The 21,784-nt window shown below is 41.2% G+C and overlaps 1 protein-coding gene across 1 annotated transcript; it reads left to right on the forward strand.

Annotated features, from left to right (window-relative positions):
* The first annotated feature begins 893 nt into the window (after positions 1-893).
* On the forward strand, positions 894-17,709 carry ppm1j (protein phosphatase, Mg2+/Mn2+ dependent, 1J). The gene is made up of 10 exons (XM_034585738.1): positions 894-1,419; positions 9,317-9,431; positions 11,284-11,613; positions 11,715-11,827; positions 12,100-12,184; positions 12,863-12,981; positions 13,325-13,388; positions 13,974-14,081; positions 16,215-16,366; positions 16,924-17,709. Exons 1-10 carry the CDS (start codon positions 1,145-1,147, stop codon positions 17,069-17,071), a joined length of 1,509 nt encoding a protein of 502 aa, XP_034441629.1. The 5' UTR covers positions 894-1,144; the 3' UTR covers positions 17,072-17,709.
* The last annotated feature ends 4,075 nt before the right edge of the window (positions 17,710-21,784 follow it).

Genomic DNA, 21,784 nt, shown 5'->3' on the forward strand with positions numbered 1-21,784 from the left:
TGTATGGTATGTTTTTGACTGTATATGATGATTCTTCTGATTGTATATGATTTTTTTTGACTGTATATGATGATGTGTTTGCCTGTATATGCTGTCTCTTCTGACGGTATGGTATGTTTCTGACTGTATATGCTGTCTCTTCTGACTGTGTATGATATATGATGTGTTTCTAATTGTATATAATGAGGTTTTTTGACTGTATATGCTGTCTCTTCTGATTGCATGGTATGTTTTTGACTGTATATGATATGTTTCTGACTGTATATGCTGTCTCTTCTGACGGTATGGTATGTTTCTGACTGTATGTGATAATGTTTCTAACTATACATAATGTTTTTTTTGCCTGTATATGCTGTCTCTTCTGACGGTATGGTATGTTTCTGACTGTATGTGATAATGTTTCTAACTATATATAATGTTTTTTTTGCCTGTATATGCTGTCTCTTCTGACTGTATATGATATATGCTGTGTTTCTAACTGTATATAATGTTTTTTGCCTGTATATGCTGTGTTTCTAACTGTATATAATGTTTTCTGCCTGTATATGATGATTCTTCTGACTGTATATGATATATGCTGTGTTTCTAACTGTATATAATGTGTTTCTGGCTGTATAAGCTGTCTCTTCTGCCTGTATATGATATATGCTGTGTTTCTAACTGTATATAATGTGTTTCTGCCTGTATAAGCGGTCTCCTCTGACTGTATATGATATATGCTGTGTTTCTAACTGTATATAATGTGTTTCTGGCTGTATAAGCTGTCTCTTCTGACTGTATATGATATATGCTGTGTTTCTAACTGTATATAATGTGTTTCTGGCTGTATAAGCGGTCTCCTCTGCCTGTATATGACGGTGTGGAGTCTCTCTGCCCCCGGGGTGAAGCCCAGCCTTCTGGGCAGACGCAGCCTCCTGCTGGATCTCAGTCTGAGCGCAGCCGCTGAAGCTCTTGATTGTTCGCATGAGGAAAAGCGTCGAGCCTGAATCTGTCACATGGGGCCGAGGAGGAGAAGAAGCTCGCTTCCTGAAATGATCCTCGTCCCCGACTGGACGCTTTCTCATTTTTCTGTTTATTCCTCTGCCACAACCTCGCGTCGCGGTTGATCTTCTTTCGTTTTCATTTCGCCCGAGCGTCGCTGCCGATGATGATCAGCAAAGTTAAAAACGCCATGTCCAGTCTGGTGGGGGGGATGATGCCGCACGGACACCACAACCAGCACCAGCACCACAACCATCACCCGGGCGGCGGCAGCCAGAGCTGCGGGGCGGACAGCCTGCCGCCGCGCTTCCCCTACGGCCGGCCGGATTTCCTGGAGCTCACCCCGGAGCTCCTGCAGTACTCCACGGAGCACGCGTCACGGCCGGTGCTGACGCTGAAGAGGGGCAGCAGGCTTCCCTGGAGGACGGGATACGCAGAGTGAGTGGGCCGCTGCATTCACAACACAACCGCTCATCCACAACACCGCCGTTCACATGTTGTTAATAAAGAGATGTGAGGTCTGCTGCAGCCTCGGCAGCTGCTGCACCAGCCAACATGGCCCTTTTTTTTCTCTATCGTAGCCTCCAGCTCACTGTTCCTCCCCCGAGCTGCTGATGAGGTGCATTTGAATCAGTGCGTCTGAGCTGTGATTACTGCAAAAAAAAAACACTCCCTGTTGTTACCCTGACACATCTGTGCTCACAGATCTGTGAATGCAGCCTCCAACCTCAGTGTCACCTGACTGAAAACTGGAGATGCAAAAGTGAAAACAGGAAATGTCTACCTGTCCTCTGCATAACAAGCCTCTGAGCTGCCTCGGGGGACTTTTAGTGTCTGTGGTTGTGCTTCACACTTCACGTCTCATCTTTTGTCTTTCATAAAAAAAGGGATAATTCACATTGGTGCAGCACTTGTGCACGACTCCACTCCTCCTGCTCTTGGTTTGTACTGCAGGTGCCATCGTTGTCCAATACACCTGCAGTGCTCCGACAGGTAGAAACAATGCAGCATCCTTTCATTCACACTCTTGTAGCAGATTGTGCTGTTCAGGCGCTTCCCCCCTCTGAGGGGAAAACACTTTCAGATGTCCCCCCCCCCCCCCCCTGCAGGAGTTATAAAGCAGTGAACAGCTTCAGTCCTTGACAGTAATATACCACCTCTGGCTGCCTTCCAGGACCCTGTATAGAGGGAGAAAAAAACAGGCTGACTCATTACAGGGAGTCTCAACGGGGGGGGGGGGGGGGGGGGGGGGTGAATGGTCTCAGAGGGATGAATGAGAAAGGTCGGATGAGGATGGAACATTTTTTTTTAAAAAAGGAGGAGGTTATTGTGTGGGAATGTGCAGCGTCATCAGTGCTGTCCTGTGGATTCTGCTGCGAATCACTTTGATGCAATGTCACCGAAACAATTTTTACAGCATTAGCGGCGCTGTTTACAACACAGTGCAATCGGCTGATCTGTTCATGCATCAGCTGTCGGCGCTCGTTTAGTGCAGAGAGAGTCCACACACCCTCTGCCCTGGGAACACAAAAGTCCCAAAGAAAAACTGAAAACAGCAGTTTGCCACTCTTGGAAATACTGCAGTAAAACCAGATTATTGCTGTAATCAGTTTATAAAGGTTAAACATGTTTGTTTATTCTAATGGGACAATGCACATTCATTAAAAAGCATCCCTTGATTCACTTTTTAAGCTCAAAACCAACCTACATAGGTATTTTCGAGGGGATGGCAGTGTCTTGCTTTAAATTTCTTTTGTTGGACATTTCTGGGTAAGAGCTACAAAGATATTCCTGGTAATGACTTGGCTCTACATCTTACTACTCAAACTTGTTTGCTATCATTAAGCGAACAACGTCACATTACCATTCAGAGACGGCCTCCACCCCCTCTGGCTGCAGCCAATAGTTCAAACCGATGTGGCTCGGGACCACCATGTTCCTCCACCACACTAATGCCCATATCAGAGGCCTCTGGAGGGGAAAAGTCCTCCACTTCTAAAGAGCCCTGGTTCCTTGCAATTCTGTGTCGCTCCTCATCTTTATTGTGGCCTGAGGAATCACTGACAGTGACACTGACATCCAGCCCAATCTCCCTCCACTCCTCAGGTCCAGTTTTTAACATTTTTACAAAATCATGTCGTTGCTGAGACCTGGGGATGAAGTTGAAATGTGCCACACAGGCTAGTTATGGCAAGTTTATTACGAAAAACATACAAATAACATATATAAGCAATTATTAAAGAACACAGGATAGTGGGTGAATCCACAGCAGTGTTTATTAGGGATTGGTCAGTTTTAAATCCACTCACACGGCTGATATGGTTGAAAGAAGAGCCATTCAAAGCTGTAAATTAACTGTGATGTGTGGAGACTGTTCAAAAGCATGACATAACCTAAAAATCTGCCTGAAATAATAATCCCCACAGAGCAGAGTTAATCTATCAGCTGCATCTCAGTCTCTGGTGAAACGATCGGCACAGTGGAGGTGAACGGCCGCCCCGATGGCCTCCATGTCTTCAGTTTGATGTCACTCGATTAGTGTGTGTCTTTTATTCTTCTGACAGTTCATGGTCATACCTGTTTGGTTGTCTTGGCCTCACCTCACACGGGTGGAGAAGTTTTTATTTTACTCTACACACACAGTACACGCCTACTTGTATGAAGTTTCATTTCAAAAGTATGTTGAATTGTGTGGACCAGTCAGTCAAGTGTAGGAGGCTCCAGATAATGGGTAGTTGATCCCGTTGTACAACATAAACATGTGAGACTACTTCTGTCAAATGGTTATTAAATACCATTTGATATGGAGGCGAGCTCCCCGGCCCAGTCTGCACTAATTATGAAATAGAGAGGGAGGAAGTAAAGATTAAAATATTCCTCTTTGTAGAATCAAGAATTCATGGATTTCTTTTCTCCAGTTTTTAGCCAAAATAGGTTTTATAATAAATGTGTATAACTATTATTCCTGTATATATAGAGTCTACAACTTCACACATTATAATTGATGTGATAACTCCATGTTTTTAATAATACAGGAGTAAACAGATGGAGAGGCTTTCAACGCACAAATCACTTTTTAGCCAAATTATTAGATGCTGGAAAAATAGAGTGATTTTGGTGTTTACATTACAGCGACAACAAAAAGTAAGATTTTCTCTTGGCTATACTCAGGCGCCCCCTACAGGTGGGATCTGTAATCCATTGTCGTAAATATAAGATGCGGTCTGAGGCTCCCCATGCTCACAGCTGTACACATGTGCATCTGTTGACAAGCTGGAGGGGAAGAGGCCAAAGAAACATACCTGGCCTCTGATGAGAAACTAGCGAGTCGACTTCTTTAATGACACAAACACACGTCAGGAAGAACAAAACAAAGTTAACAAGCAAACGTCATGACTTACTTTGTCCAATAACAACCCCAGGTCAACATCTGTCCTGCATACTTTGGCCTCTTTTGGTTTTTGCCAATGAGTTGAAAATGCTCCAATATTCACTCTTGTTCAGTTTCATATTCTTTTAAGTTTGTGTACCATCAAAATTATATAAAAGTTTATTTTTTCAGGTATAAAAACTACTTAGTGTACATATTTTACAGTAAAGGTGGGATACTTTTACTGAAGATGATGAAAGTGATATAAGTGAACAAACAAACATAGGTTGTTAACTCATTGTTTGTTATAGTGTATATGAACGAAAAAAACATAATTATTCAACAGGATTTTACTTGTATCCTCAAAAACTTTCTTCTAACTCCCATAATTCCCATGCTCTCATCGACACTGATCTGTGTCCAGATCCTGAACTGATGCCGAGGCGCAGTTTACAAGTTGCAGCAGGTTTTAATTACAATACCCGACTCATGCTCTAAACAACAGTTAATCCCCCGCTGTACTATAGCTGTCTGTTTCTGTCAGGTCGCACCTACTAGCTTCCATTTCAGCATTGCACCATGTACCTTGCACCATGACGAGCAACTTCCTCTCCCCGAAAAGGAATCCGGAAAATGACAAGACTAATTCCTCACACCACAGATGAAGACTTTATGTAGCGGCCCCGCAGTGTTTGTCCGTCTGCCAACTTCCAAACTGAGGCGGTTTCATTCAGCAGCAACCAGGGATTTATCTCTTTCACATTTAATTTGTCGCACGCCTCTCAAACAGGCCGGTGTTACACTGTGAGCTGTGTTTATATCTGTGTGTGAGATACACACACAGAACAGACCAGGCTGCTGACACAGGTCCACACTTTTAATCTGTGACACTAAATTCCTTAAAACACCATAGTGGCCAAAAGCAGTGGTGGGATATATTAAAGTACATTTGCTATGTTAGGTACATATTTCATGTATCTGTACTTTACTTTAGTAGATTTATTTTCAGATACTTTTACTCCACTACAAATATCAGCAAATATCTATACTTTCTACTCCACTACATTCGTTCCGAGAGAGGATCTCGTCCACTGATCCAATCAGAGCAGGCAGGTAACATCAGACCCCGCCTCTTTCAAAGTGAACTTTCCATGTTTGCATCAGAAGAGGCCGCAGCCGAGACGCAGCCGTGGTGATGTAGTAGACTGTTGCATTAGGGAATAGGCGACTCTCAGCAAGTACTTTTTTCTTTCAATACTTTAAGTATATTCAAAAGAAAGTACTTACTTACTTTAACTTAAGTAGAAAAGTTACTTTTACTTCTAAACTTGAGTAAGTTTTTATCTGTTTATTTGCACCTTCACTTGAGTAAAAAGTTAGAAAACTTCCTCAAACACCTCAATGTTGTTGGCTGTGGCTCAGCAGTTCGTCCACTGACCTGAAGGTCGGTGGTTCGATCCCCAGCTTCTCCAGTCAGCATACTGGAGGTCGCTTCGGTAGCTTCGGTGAGACACTGAACCCTAAACTCCCTCTGATGGCCGTGCATGACTGTTTTAAGTGGTCTATAGGAGTATAGAGAAACACTATATAATGTTATTCTGTACGTCTTTATACGCACAGTAAAACACTATATAAATGTTGTCCATTTACCATATAATTCTACCAAAACTTTCACAAACACAACTGTTTTGTTAATATTTCAGAAGGAAAAAAAGAAAATTATAAAAAAAATCCAAATAGAAGCGTTACTTCAGAGCCACTGATCTGTTGTTGACTGAACTCACATGACTGTAACAGGAGGATATGTGAGACGTGGAGTCCATTGCACGACTCTGTATGTAAACTACAGCGACAACTATTTAGAGAATTGGTCATTTTTTCCCGGAGAGATTCTTTTAATGCAGAGCAGAGAATCAAACTTGCAGCCGCAGACTCTTTCATCAAATTTCATGACGTTTGCAGGTCGAGCTTCTGCAATAACAGAATTCACTGGAACCCTCAACTTCTGCTTTTGAACTTCCCTCATGTAACTTACAGTGACAGGGTTTAGAATAGAGAAACACTATTGCACCAAATATGACAAACCTGGTTTTCAGTCACAAGTGATGGAAACATGTGACCGAAACGCAGAAATGTGAGAGAGTTAAGTCACATTATTGGAAAACTCGAGCCTGTGCTTCAGAATCGCATCATGTTTAATTATAGCTCATTGAGCGCATGTGATTACAGACTGGCTGCTGATTCTTCACTGTGGGAGAGGTGAATCTTACACAGCAAGAACGACTCTCATCAACATCTCCACCACCAGAGAAAATATTAGATAAAAAAATGTAGCTGACGACGAGGGACAAAAACTGAAGAAGATAATTAATAATACAATAAAAAATCTGTATGCGCACTATATGTAAAATAGAGTGTATCTCGTAATGAAGTGTATCTCAGTTAAGTGTCTTGACCTGGAAGCACAATTAAGTAATATATTATCTTGTAAAATATGCTTTATTATTGTTATAATGTTATAAGACTATAATTTAGCAGTGGAGTACTTTTTATTTATTTTTAACTGAGGGTATTTTTTTAGCCAGCCAAACATACTGCAGTCCTTAGAACAGATGCATCCAATAACAGAAAATAAAAAGCATATACTCTGAAACTGTTGCCAGTTTTTTATATACACCTCAAAGCTTCAGTGCATTTTCTTGTACCAGCAGCAGTCAGGCAGAACTCGACAGAAGAACCGAGCACCAGGTGAAGTCAGACCAGGTGAAGTCAGGCTGAATCTATAGTAAACCTAAGAATACAAAAGAAAACAGTGCGCTGGCAGAACTCTGAGGTTTTGCTGTGATCGCACTCCGACATGGATGGAAAGTTTTTTCAGATATCCTGAAAAAAAAAAAGCCTGGCTCAAGCAGAAAACTATCAGGTAAAAAAAAAAAAAGTTTGAATTCCTCTGTGTCATTAGTCGTAATGCAGAGAGCGCGGTGCAGGACACTGTGGTGCCTGTCCACTGCTTTCAGCTGATTAGAAACTGAAAGGGCTTTTTATAATCCAGATTTGGGCAGTGGGCGCATTTTACTGGCTCATATTTCTGATATCAAAGCTGCCAGCTTCAATTTTCTGTAATGATTGTAATCAGATGAACTATTTGCAGAGGGAGAGGTCAAAGGTCTTGTTTTGATGAGATTTTTCTGCTGTTTTTCTCTCATTTCGTTTGTTTGACTGCACAGTTTGTCCTCCGCTTCGTCCACTGACAATCTCCTTTTCAGTCTCTCTTTCCTTTTCCCCTCATGATGTTCCCAGCTGATAAATTACTAATCCCTTCCCTGCAGAAGTTTCTAAAGGAATCTTAATGGCAGCACTTGAATTACTCAGAATCTGCCGTAGGTATTATGCCGTACTTTTCCGCTAATGGGGCATTTATTTATAATTAAAACTGAAGATGTTATGTAATGCATCAGCATGAGGTCCCATCTGCAGCCGGTTTGAGTCTGTCTCATGTGGCCTGCAGCTTACAGGACTCGACCACTGGATGTTTGCATGTTCACAAAATGTTTATTCTCCCTGTGACAGTGAAAAAGAAATGTGCAAACTGTGCTGTTTTTTTTTACGACTGGTCCAGGCAGACAATATTTTCCATTAACTTCAGAACAATATGAAAATCAATCAGCAGATTCTCGAAACTTGCTTGAGTTGCATGTTCAAAACCTGCTCAGTGTGGTACTGCTGTTGCTTATGATGCAGTTAAAGCTGCTCTCATCAGTATTTTTTATTATTAACTGTCTGATAAAAACGACTCCATGTCATATCAAGGTCAAGGTGAGATCATATAGAACATTTTATATGACGAGCTTGGACTTAAACTGCTTAAAGTGCAAGTTAATAAGCAAAGCTGCCCGACAAATGCATGACATGACAAAAAATATGAAATGAAAATCCATGAAATTAGAGGATATTACAGATATTGAAACGTGAAACAAAAATCGAATTAGTGACAAACCCATCGAGAACAGTCCCCTTCAATTCAATCAAGCTGCATTACATTACAAGCATAGATATAAATCCTCTACATATGCCTGATTTTCATTCAATAGCAATGAATTATCTGGGAAATTTGTGAAATGTCAAAACCTATTCATAATGTTAATTACCTGGCTCTTCCCCCTGATCCTGATCCAGATCACCTAGATTTAATGGGTTCTTCCCTGAAACATCCTTCCACCAAGGAAGGATGTTTAAACTGGTATGTAGTTGTTTGTTTGTTTGTTTGTCAGCAGGGTTATACAAAAACTACACAACAGATTTTCATGAAACTCAGAGGAAGGATAGAACATAGACCAAGAAAGAACGCTTTTAAATTTCAAAGATCCGGATCAGGTGGCGGATACAAGATACAAGATTTCTTTTTTTTGTATCACTTCCTTAAAAAAAGGGCATTTCACATCTTCAAAGTTGTAATTCGTTGATCTAGATGAGAAGACTCAGGTATATTTAGGGGACCGATACCTATGAGTGTTTTAAACTTGGTGCAGCTTGATTAAATTTAAGGAAGTTCTTGGGCCTTGGCAGAGGTATGTGCTCTACTGAGTGACATTCTTTTTTATTTACAGTTTTATTATTATACATTTACAAACCTCTGAAGCACATTGTCTCATATCCTCATCACTCCATGCATCTCTGCTCTTCCATTGGAGTCCACTGCAGCACTGCAGTATGAAACTGCATTACTCTAAAAGCATCATCCTGCACCGGCATCAGCTCACAATAAAAAACACTTAATTCAGCCTCCAAGTTCCCTCTGGGACACGAGTGCATCCTGCCTCCACTCTTTTCCCTCTCTGTTCTCCTCTCTCCATCTTCCTGTCTGCTGTAAATCAGGTTTTCTTGTGGTTGCGGGACTGCGAACAAACACTATCAGTAATCTGACTCCCGGCTCACCTTTCCTCCTCCGCCTCTTGTCTCCGTCAGGGTGATCAACGCCGGGAAGAGCATGCTGAACGAGGACCAGGCGTCCTGCGAGAAGCTGTTCGTGAGGAAGCCGAGCGGCAAACACAGGAACTCCACTCTGCTGGAGGATAACGGGGTGAGCGAGGGGGCCGACCTTTCAAACGCCAACACTGGAATTTAGGGAATGAGGAATTAAATGTCTGGTCAAAGGCCGACGGCTCCGATAAATATTCAGTGGTAATGTTTTTGAAACAGTGTTCAATAAGTCCTGAGGGTGTCTGAGGAGAATAGTGTATTTTAAATTGTGCAGAGTGGACTTAACAGCGATGCATTTGAACCTCCTCACACTTTCTTTGGTTGCGATGATATCTGATATCAAACTGTGGGGTTTTCATATCCCCTTTGCTTTCAATGGATTCAACTTGTAATTCCCCTCCATCTCCTGTGGGACGTATCATTTTACACTGTTCATAATATCATTCAAACATCTCTGGTATTTCCCCAAACATCAGAAACAAGTGGTTCAAAATATCAGAAGTTTTTTTGGGATTTCACAACTTTAATTTGCCTTTTTATCTCAGCTTTTGTTCTGCGTACAGTTTATATTGTCACATTGGGTTCAGTGTTATTTTTTTGCCACAATAATTTCCTCTTCCCCTTAACAGAGCGTTTTTTTGAATGATTGTTTTGGTTTTCAGGAACACAACTTTTGCTTAAACTAAACTCAGACGCATCAGTGTGACAAGAACTACCCAAAATGACAGAAACCACCTTTGAGAAAAATGTATTTGACGTGCACTTTGACGTTTTCGTTTCGCCCATGTCCCATCCGCTGACATGGAGGAGGCTGGGTTTATGACCTGTACAGTAGCCAGCCACCAGGGGTTGGGGACCAAGATGATTTGACTTCACTTTTGGGGAGCTTTAATAGTCTATGGTGAACACAGGGGAGCAGTTGACAGATGAAAAGTCCAATATTTCCCCTGGGAGATGGTAAAGACCAAAAACAAAGCTAAAAGAGAGAGTTTACTGGTGTTAAATAGTTTTTTTAACAGGTTCAACAAATCATCTTAAAAGGTGATGATGTGTTGATAGTCTGCTGCCCCTGAATGGTCAAAATTCTTTCAGAGGCCATTTTGAGCATACGCCATTTTCCCACCTTTGTGCGCACGTGCACTTTTAGTATTAATCCTTTGCACTGTTTTATAAATGAGGCCCCTGACCTGGTCGAGCATGATGAAGATGCTAATGATGATGTTTTTTCCCCCTCTTTCCCGTGGACCCTTTGACTGGGTCCATCACGCACAGGACAAACTTGTAGTTTTCTTCTTAAACAAGTTTACTCATCCGGTCGATAAATATCTGTTTTAGTCCGCCCGCCCCTGAAAGACCTGCGCACACACTCACACACACACACCAGCTTCCACTTTGTGAAAATGAATTACATCATCCCTTGTTGCACCCATCCCCCCCTTTCTGGCATGGGAGGGGTAAGCAGATGTCTTGTGCATGTTCATCAGTTGCTCCCACTCAGCCTGTAAACATGTCTGCAAACACGGAGGTGCTGCTGCGTCTCTGTCGCCCCCTGCAGCATAGACATTCTTCTGTATTCTGTTCATCACGTGTGCAGATCGGTAGGCTGGGACAGATCCGTTGTTTTTATTATTACTCAAACACTGATGTTCTATAGTGTTTAATAATTGCTTTAAATGAAAATAGTTTTTAATATCTTGCCACAATTCCTATAATTTTATAATCTAGATTTACTGTGAAGAAACATATTGCGTGGCATTTAAAATGTCACCAGCTGCAGTTTCACAGCCTGTAAACCCTCACAAATCTGTGCCTTCTGCTCACAGATATAATCTCGTGGGAGCTTTTTAAACCACACCCTTCACTGTAGGATTATTATTATTATTCAACTATTATATATTAATACAAATTCTCCCTTTTATTTAATCCATTTCCACGTCCTTATAACTTTGTAGGATGGCACAGGGATTCCTCTCCACTTCTGGGGTGTGTTTGACGGACACGCGGGGTCCGGGGCCGCCATCATGGCCTCCAAACTTCTTCACCGCCTCATCCGAGACCGCCTGGGAGAAGTCTGCCACCTGCTGGAGAATCCCACCACCGCACCTCCCATCTGCCTGGCCAAGAACGGCAGTCCGTACCAGGTTGACACGAAGAAAGGGGCTGCCCAGGAGTCAGAGGACCCCGATGCCATCAGCGACGCGGCGGTGCGCTTCCACATGGAGAAGGTGGTTAGTTTGGAGAGTCTGGTGATGGGAGTCATAGAGACGGCCTTCAAACAGATGGTGAGCAGAGCAAAGCCCGTTCGGAGTTTTGCTCTTCTTTTGTATCTTCAAACATCTGTAAGTGATTTTGTGGCCTCTCACTCTTTCTTGCTTTATTTCAGGACGACCTGATCGAGAAGGAAAAAGCATCGTATGCCATCTCTGGTGGGTGCTGTGCCTTAGCTGCCCTTGATTTAATGGGGAAACTCTATGTGGCCAATGCTGGAGACAGCAGGTGAGTAAAACTGTAAAAATAAATATATAAAGGTAAATGTAATTCAGGCTCACAGCTCTTCACTACATGAAACTTTATACTCATGGGGAAATCCTCACCAACAAAGCTTCTCTTATGCCCCCTGGGGGTTCATTTTGCACACTGCAGTTTCATGTTATCCTCTTCAGCCAACACCGACCTGCTCATGTGAAGTGTTGGTGTGCATTGAAAACTAAAAAAATTTGTATTTCTGTTATCTCACTGCTGTGTCAACTCCCTCTTTCTCCCTTCAGGGCCATAATCATACGGAACAATGAAGTTATTCCCATGACCAACGAGTTCACACCTGAGTCGGAGAGGCAGCGGCTGCAGTATCTGGTATTCTTTATGTTTTATGTCACAAATATCCAAAGACACACAGATTACAGAACCTATACGTGATCTCTATTTCTAATTGATGACGATTCTGATGCACGTTAATCAGGGACATCAGCTGCATCAAAGCCAGCGCTCTACTTTCGCCCAAAGAATTGAAAGCATCCCATAATGCTGCGTTATCTTCGCTTTCTCCCTCAGCCAATGACAATGCAGAGTTACCCCACATGATGCAGAGTCACAGAAAACCAGCAGAGAAGTTTGTGCTAAGGACAAATACGTTTAGAAAACTAGAATGTCACTCAGAGTGCATTTACCTCCACCAAGGCCCAACAGTCCCCTTGTGAGACCACATTCAAATTCACTCGATGTTAATTTGGATCTGCGGATCTGTGGATGTTGAGGATGATGAAACCTACAGGACAGTGAAACATCCTGACGTTCTTTAGCAGCTGCTTGTTCTGCAGTTGAGTCACAGAGTGGGTGGATGGTGTTTCCTGCTAAAACAGGGAGATGATTAGTGGCTTCGGTCTCCAGCTCACAGCTCTGCAGGCCGTCTGCAACACATCCAACCTCAGAGAGTTTCACATTTGAAAAACTACTGACGTTTATGCCCGAGCGAAGCTTTTTGTTCTGTGGTTTGATGCATCCTGCCTCGTTTATGTGTGTGTGTCCCTGCAGGGCTTCCTGAGGCCGGAGCTTCTGGGTAATGAGTTCACTCACATTGAGTTCCCTCGGAGGATCCAGCACAGTGAGCTGGGGAAGAAGATGCTCTACAGAGACCACACCATGACCGGCTGGTAAACACCATTCATAATCACAGTTGTCACAGGTTTCATGGGCAATTTGTTCTGTGCAGTAAATGTTCAGAGCAGTTTGGCTGTCGACTGTTGAGCACAAATACAAGTTTATAGTTTAGAAAACATTGAATAAGAATATATAAACAATTACGCCTTTTCTTCGATTTTAAATTGTTTCATGTTTAGTGTTCAAACCCCAAAATAATCTGTTTTATTGTATTTTGTTTTATACTTTTGTTAAAAAAAATGACTTCCTGAATGATTTCCTGTTATTTATCTAATTGATTAATGGACTAATTGTGTTTGTTTCAGTAACTTTCATCTGTTTGTTGTTTTGTCGTAGGGCTTACAAGTCAATCGTTGAAGATGATCTGAAATTCCCCCTGATATATGGGGAGGGGAAAAAGGTAAGAAACATTAAAAGAGTGTTTCGAGATCAAGTTTCAATTCAAAACTTTAATTATCAGCAACAGAAACATGATATCTGCAAATAAATTGGTCTTTTCCCTCCAAAGTTGAGATTCTTGACAGTTTGAAAAGAAAGTACTTGTGCTCTGTTCCCCTCACGGCTGAGTTATTACTTCATCATGTGTCTATACAGATTATTTTATACATTCATCTTTAGGTTGTTTGTTAAATTCTTCTTCATCAAGCTTTTTCTCAGTGGGTAGAAAATGAGACCTGAGAACTCTTCTATTTTCATTATTGCCAGAGGGAACAAGTTTTTTTTTCTAAATAATCCCTCACAAATGGATTTTCCTGGAAGTAAAGCAGAACAATAGCCTGTGTGGGTGTGGGTGTGTTTTCTTTGGTGACGCCTTTAAAAAACAGATAAAAACTCAAACACTACTTTTCCTAATGTCCCGTAAAGATTTATTATCCGGTTCTTTTATTGTTTGACTTTTTAAACTGTACTTTTTTGAGGCCCTTTGTGACTTTGCTCCGTGAAAGGTGCTGCATGAAGTTAACTTTACTTATTTACTCCTCCGCAGGCTCGTGTCATGGCCACAATCGGCGTGACCCGCGGGCTGGGAGACCATGAACTGAAGGTGTACAACTCCAACATCTACATCAAGCCCTTCCTCTCATGTGTCCCTGAGGTGAGTGTGAGGAGAAGCAGAGAAGCAGCTCTGGATGGCAGCGCTGCGTGAGGAGTCACGGGAGCTTTGTTCCTTCAGCCTCCTCAGAGTCTGTAGGATATGTTCAAAAAGCCGTCGGACTCCGGGCTTCACTTTGTTGCCTGTTGTTCAACTCTGTGCAAAGCTCTCTCAAAGCTCTGTCTCTGTCTTACAGACTAAGATACGATGCAAAGAAACTAATTTATCCACTCCGGTGTAATTTCAAATTCAAAGAAACGAGTGAGTACACCCGCAGAAAAAGTTAGTTTGCCTGTGATCACTGCAGCCAAAGTAAATTCAACAAGGAAAAATTCAAAATTCAATTTACCTGTGAACACCACATCTCTGTCCACTCTGGCCTGGGTTGTGTCTGATACAACATGGCTCTACACGGCAAAGTGTTGCTTAGTCAAGTAAGAAATCAAATTGTGAGAAAAGTGCATCGATAGGCTTCTGAAACAAGCTGATCCACTGATGCAGCAGAAATCAGGAGGCACAGGAAGAACTTACTACTAACAGGAGGTGCAGTGGTCATCCTTGAAAAATGACGCACAATTTACTTCTTACACAGCCGTACGTTAAAAAGGCAAATGGGTAAACACACAGTTCTGACTTGGCACGAGGATTATCTGTGGAAACTGGTGTTTTAGTGACTGATCAGACGGTGCAAAGGTCACTGCAGGAAGTCAGCGGCCGGCGGCCAAGAAGAAAACAAGATTCAACTTTGCCAAAAACAACATGAGAAGAAGCCTGATGAATATTGGCAGCACACTCTTTGGCTTGCGTCTTGGGCTTTAGCTAAAAGCAGATTAAACTTTGATTTGTAAATACATCACACTTTAGTGATACTGCCAAGAGGTGCTCAGATACTGTAGCTCTGATTCCCATTGCACTCTGACATATTTACAAATGTTATCTATGTATTTATCTATGTAAGGACTTTTAAACAGGGGTGGTTCCAGGGGCGGGACCAGGGGGGCACTGGCCCCAGCTGAAATCTGATTGGCCCCTGTTCTGTCACTAGTCTTTCTTATTTAAATGATTCAATCACTCACTAACAGTACTGACAATACATGTGACAATTTATTTCTAAGCTTTTTATGCTTGAACAAGTAACAATTTTCAAAATAAATTCAATGATGTGTGGCTCAAAGCTACAGAGTTAACAGTAAACAAGGAATGGCTTAAAGGTCCAGTGTGTAAGATTTAGGTGAAAGGGATCTATTGGCAGAAATTGAATATAAAATAATCCTAGTGATGTTTTGACTAGTGTGTTTCATATAAACTGTACAAATTGTTTTTTTCTTTTACCCTAGAATGGCCCCTTTATATTTAAGTACTTTATTTTTACATCAGGAGCGGCTCCTCTCTACAGAGGCCGCCATGTTTTTTACAGTAGCCAAGACTGGACAAACTAAACACTAAAAAACTAAAAAACTAAAAACTAAACACCACAGGTTCTCTTTCATGTTTGGAAGGGGAGGGTGAGGTGAGGGTTCTTAAGCTGCAACATGCAAATTCACCACTAGATGTCACTAAATTCTACACACTGAACCTTTAAATGTGGACCTTACTGAATCAGGAATTGTGCATGGATGTTGGTCATAGAATTGGCCCCTCTGTGTAAATGATGGCCCCCGATTCAGAAAAATACTAGATGCTTTTTAAGACTCATGAATTCTCTACCCTGAATTAAATAAGCGCAGCGTTGTTGAAGATGTTGTCATTTGAGAAAAAGGTCCACAGAATCCTGACACACGTCACGGTTCTTTGAGTTCAAAACACCATCTACATCCTCTTTCTAGATTTTGTTTTGCATTTCCCTGTCAAGCTCAGCGTTACAGGAACATTATCAGGCTATTAATGCTTAAACTCTTCCTGAACCATATGAAACCTGTTATAAGTCGCTTGAAATAAGTGGCTCAGCTTATGTGAGTAAACAAGAGCAGCTTTACTATTGCAAACAGAGGTTATGTCTCTTGCATACCAGTAATCTTTCAGCACTAATTCACACACAATTAGGAAATGCCTTCTCTATATGCAAAGTCGTTTTTTTTTGTTTTTTTTTAAATCATAACTGCATGGTGAAGAAAATATTGTTTTTTTCTATCTTAGGTGAAAGTTTATAACATGGACGAAAACAAGCACGGCCCAGACGACGTCTTGGTCATGGGCACAGATGGATTGTGGGACGTAACCACGGACAGAGAAGTGGCAGATGCTGTGTCAGCCTACTTATCCGGCAGTGACCCCTCTGATCCCATGAGGTATGCGGTCTGCCAAATAATCCTTTACATTATAGGCTTTGCTTCTAGCTGCATATTCTGTCATGTGCTGCGTGGACAGGAAAATGACATGAAAACCGCAGTTTTTTTAAATCCACTGTAGCGTCGGTGGTGTACTGTTGTACTCAGTTTGTCCACTAGATGGTGAAGAACCTAGATCTACTGTATGTGAGAATTCTATACATCCATCCATACATCCATCTGGATAGTGGAGGAAGTGGAGATGCATCGTCGATCTTCATATACAATTTGTACTTTTCATATTAAGTTTATACGTGAGAAAACTTGTGTCAACCTATAAAAAACAAAAATACCTTTTTGGTTTATGACCATTTAAAAAAGATCAGCAACTAATTGTGGCCCCTAGTGAAGTTTCAGATGTTTATGATATGATACGATATGACAAATTGACTAAATGTGTTTTCTATCATATAGTTACTTGATTAAACATGAATCTGTGTGTTGTATGTGTGTTTGTTGCTCGTCCTAAATTACAGTGTGTCTCACTGGTGTAATGAGTGTGTTGGTGTGATACACAGGTACACCCTGGCGGCCCAGGACCTGCTGATGAGGTCTCGAGGAGTGCTGAAAGAGCGCGGCTGGAGGCTCCCCAATGAAAGGCTGGGCTCAGGTGATGACATAACCGTGTTTGTCATCCCGCTGGCGGGGTGCGAGTCAGAGACATGACGTGATGTCGCAGTGGCCCGCTAAGACAGCGCTGACTCGTCAGGGTCGCTCCAACCGTCCCTCCAAGCTCCCTTAACCCCCGGACCGAAGGGGCGTCGGGAGATAAAAACACCTTTGCTGTGCTGACCTATTTCGTCATATGACACTTTTCATTGAACCGCTGACCCTGTGTCAACCCACATATGACTCATAAAACATAACTGAACCCTTACTATAGCGACGACTCTGGTCTGAGCCGCATCGACCTCTAGATCCCGTCCCAGCCGCTTTACGTCAGCCCAAACCCGGGATCCCATCTCTTTCGATCACCGTCATGTAACAGAAGATTCTCAGTGACGTTATGAAGAGAAGTCAAAGTCCGCCTCCTTGACCTGCTGTTTGTAACAGTTGCCAGTGAGAATTAAAAACCCTCGTAGTATTTTTGTTTCCTGCTCATGTTCGAGGCCGGACCGCTTCTCAAACCTTTGAACTGATTCTTCATTTTCAGGTCATGGCCTAAATGTGACTCTGTTTTAAAAAAAAATAATTTACAATCTTACTTGGAATGCAGGAGGGAATGTGAGGAAACCAAAGAGATGCCGCTAAGGCATAAGGATGGAAATCTGTACAAAGAAAAAGAAAAAGGATAAACAACAAAACAAAAATAATAGATTCATGTCTGTACATTAAAGAAGCATGGAGGTCGTTAAAAAACAGAGGAATGGACCTTTACAGCACAGAACCTGAACAGAATCAGTCTCTGTCTCTGTGTCTCCTCTGCGTCAGTATTGATCAATGAGGCACTTGAAGACTTGTTGCACACTCTGTGGTAGCCCGTTGATTTGTGATATCTTTCTACTGAATGTGCTCTAAGATGATTCGTTTTATTTTTCTCATCGCCGTGAAGAGAACAGAGGGTTTCACTTGAGTTCAGATAAAATAATATAAAGCATTTGGATATTTTCTTCCATTTTACTGCGTTTTCTTTGTTTTATTTGTTTAACCCATAAACTGTATTTAAAGATGGACGATGCTTCTCCACCTCTTCCCATTGTACGAAAATATGCCGGATACACGTGCAGCCATCTTGAGATTTTGATGTAATTTGGAAACAGAGTCTGCACAGATCGTGGAGTCGAGCCACTGTATCCAGATACACGTGCTCAGCCAATAGCGAGTCAGTCTCAGTGATGTTAGCGCATCAAATAAAAACAGATTTACCAAAAAATGTCTCTTGAATGTAGCTCAATGTGATAAGAACTACCTTAAATTACAGAAACGATCGTTGGGTAAAATTTATTAACGTGTATTCTGTTTAGTTTGGTTCATTCCCATTGTGGAAAGGGAGTTTCTGACCTATACTGCAGCCGTCCAATAGGAGGCGATCAAGAGGATTTGGCTTCACTTTTGGGGATCTGTCATGTCCATCTTTATATAAAGTGTATGATTTAATATAATTTCAGTTTAGGGAGAACTTGTGTACTACCTACACGAGGTAGTCCAGAATGAATGGGAGCTAATGGAGCTGTGATCCCGAAACGAATCATTTAAATTTCTCTGTTTTTGATATTAGGGGTAGAAACAGTAGATATTGTTCCATTAGTTTCACCAGATCCTGTTGTATGAAGTTAATAACGCCACCATGATAAGTTAGCATCTGCTACATTAGCCTAATTTAGATTTGGCTGTTCCCCCTGGTCCTCCCCGAGTGAGGAGAGGAAACGGCGTCCTTTTCGAAATCAGTCGTTAATCCATAACTGACCAATTAGCACGCGTTAGCAGAATGCTAGCTCGATATAGGCAAAATCGCTCTCACTGTTAGCAAAACAAAGCAACATTTTTATTATGTTTAATTCAAACTGACATATAAACAATACTATATTTGGCAAAATTACAAGTGTGAATAATACGTGTAAATAAATTATTTAGCTCCATTCATTGAGAACTACCTCGCTACTGCCCTCTAGGGGAATTGCAGCCAATATTGGTACAACGGCATTAACAGGAAGTTGTCATGCTGTCCTTAAATCGGCTCTGGTTTAACCCTCTGAGGATAAATGTGTTGATGTAGTAAGATGTGATGAACTTCACACTTAAGCCTTATTAAGACTGAGAGGGACTTTTTTTCTGCACTAATTTGATCCTTATAGACGTAGCTAAGAATGTTAAATGCCCTTTCATGTACTGGATACCTCTTTTGTACCATTTCTGTTGTATCATGCTGTTGTTCAGATTATCCATATATTTCAAGTCAACTTTGGTTGGAAGCAGTATCCGCATTTATATTTTTTACATTTCTATCCATACTTGTTTGTTGTTTAGAAAGTTGTTGCATCCTAGAAAATCGAGCTACCGAAATGTGAGGTAGAAGGAGAATGTGGACCAGTTTAGAAATAAATCGGATTTTTCCCAAATGCCTTGAATGTGTTTATTTACACTCTCGTGTCATTGACTCTCAGACCAACAGAAATCAATGATATTATTGAGTCCTGACTTGATAGTTATTCACATCATGAGTTACAATTAGAACAAACAGTAAAGACATAATTAACCTCAACATTTCTCTGTAAAAGAGTTTCAGGAGAGAACAATATTCAAATATAAGTATAAAGTATTTAAATATAAGTATCAATGATACATAGTATTCTATATGTAGCACAAAGCCTACATATTGATTGTTAATGCTTTAACTTTCTAATTGTTTAAATACTAAATACTTTTTCTTCTCTGCCCATATTGAATTCCAATGTGTAGAGAGGTATTGAACTTGTATTCTGATCGTTTGCCTCAAACCGGGCTGTGACTTGTGCTTAAAACAAGAGAACAGTAATCTGCAGGAACCATTTACTTCCTTGAAAAAAGTTCCTGAGACTAAACATTTGACTTTGAGTTGAAACTATTGTTACACCAAATAAGAACAAATGTCAATGTCAAGCCTTTATATTCATCATCATCTTCCATAATACTGACACTAATGGGAGAAATATACTGAGATACTTAGGCTGATATCATTCTGTAAAGATACTGCACATAAAAGTCTTTCCTTCAAAATTGTTAAAGTAATTTAGTACAACCAAGAAGGCCAAAGATTAAAATGGACCCTTTAATTATGCTATTATGTATTACAGCAGTTCATTATTATTATGGAGGCTTTAATATACAGGCAGTAATTTAATGTAGCTGCTGAGCAGGAGCTAATTTTAATTGCTCTATATTCTGTTTAAAGCATCTTCTGTCCACCCACACAGGCTCCTTCCCTTTGGCCTGAATAGAGCTCGACTGTGGGGGAGTCATCCGACATCTCCCTCGCTCCCCTGTTAGCTTTCGTTGTTTAACTTAACCCCTATCAGCCAACAGTTTCTTAATTGTTTCACTCACAATTATAACTTGACAACAAGGAAGATCATCTGTGACTAAATGATATTCATATAAAACCAAGTGATACCGATCTCCTTAAAAAAGGAGGAAACATAATTACCTACAATAACCAAAATAAAACCTGTACGAGAAGATGTGGCCTTTGGTTTACAGTGACGCATCAAGTCGTATCTGTTGCCTAAAATCTTTGTTTCCCCTGCAAGGATGTGTTAGTATTATTTCGCCCCTGTCAGTTTGTGTATTTGTTTATTTGTTAGCATAATTACGCAAGAAATGACTAAATGGATTTACGCAAAATTTGGTGAAAAGATAAGACATTGGTCATGGGTTAGGGTTAGGGTTGCCATTTTCTTTCCCAGGTTATTTAACATTCAGCAGGTTTTTATTTCTCAGTTTCTAAGTTTCTCAGGGAATAGTTCATGAAACTTGATGAGAGAAATCTGACCTATTCAGGGGAATGTGTGACTTTTGGTGCAGCTTGATTGAATGTCAGGGAGCCGTTGGGCCTTGGCGCAGGTATGTGCTCCACTGAGTTCCATTCTAGTTCGTAAAGTTATAACAAAGATGGTCAAATAAATGCAGAGGAGTCACAGGTTGGCAACAACAACATATTCCTCTGAAATGGAGGCAAAGCAACGTCACTAAAAAGGTAACTCGCCTTTTTCCACCGTGGATCATTATGTCAATCAGTAAGAATTATACATAACTGCTAAGATTAATGGTTTTTATTGTTGTGATACTAGGTCAGATATCCTCTGAGCTGAGGTAAGGTCATGTGTATTCTTCATTGCATCATTATTTTTGTGTTACTGCATGTCCAGTTGTGTTACTATTGATAGAACCTATCAGGTGTGGCTCCTGCAGGAAGTGACTGTTCTCCTGTGAGACGGCTGGTGCAGGTTTTCTGTGTTTGTTGGTGAGTTTGTTTTTCAGAGGCACACAGTGGTGAGATCCACACCCTTCGCTCCTGTTGCACGAGTCTTCTTGTACTACAGATGATGTCATCCTTGACCGGGGAGGGGAGGAGGGCCCCGGGAGCCTGCAGCAGCTGCGTCAAGTTTCAAACAGGTCGCCATAACAACACCGGCAATACAGGCCCTGGCCTTCAAAATAAGAGTAATGTAGAGCTACAAGCAAAAAAATGTCTGGATATGAGAAAACATGTCAACCACAATAGACGCCTCCTCAAAAAGCAAATCAATGTTGTGTCACCAAAAGGAAAATTCCCTCTTTTCATGAGATTTGTTGTTGTGAAGAAACGATATTGAGTTGTTCTGTCAAGGCGGAGGTATGAGGTATGCACATTCCCAGGGAAATAAGTGAACATATATATTTTTTTTAAATAGATGATTCTCT

The sequence above is a fragment of the Hippoglossus hippoglossus genome, chromosome 5 (genome assembly GCF_009819705.1).
Source record: "Hippoglossus hippoglossus isolate fHipHip1 chromosome 5, fHipHip1.pri, whole genome shotgun sequence".
NCBI lineage: Eukaryota > Metazoa > Chordata > Actinopteri > Pleuronectiformes > Pleuronectidae > Hippoglossus > Hippoglossus hippoglossus.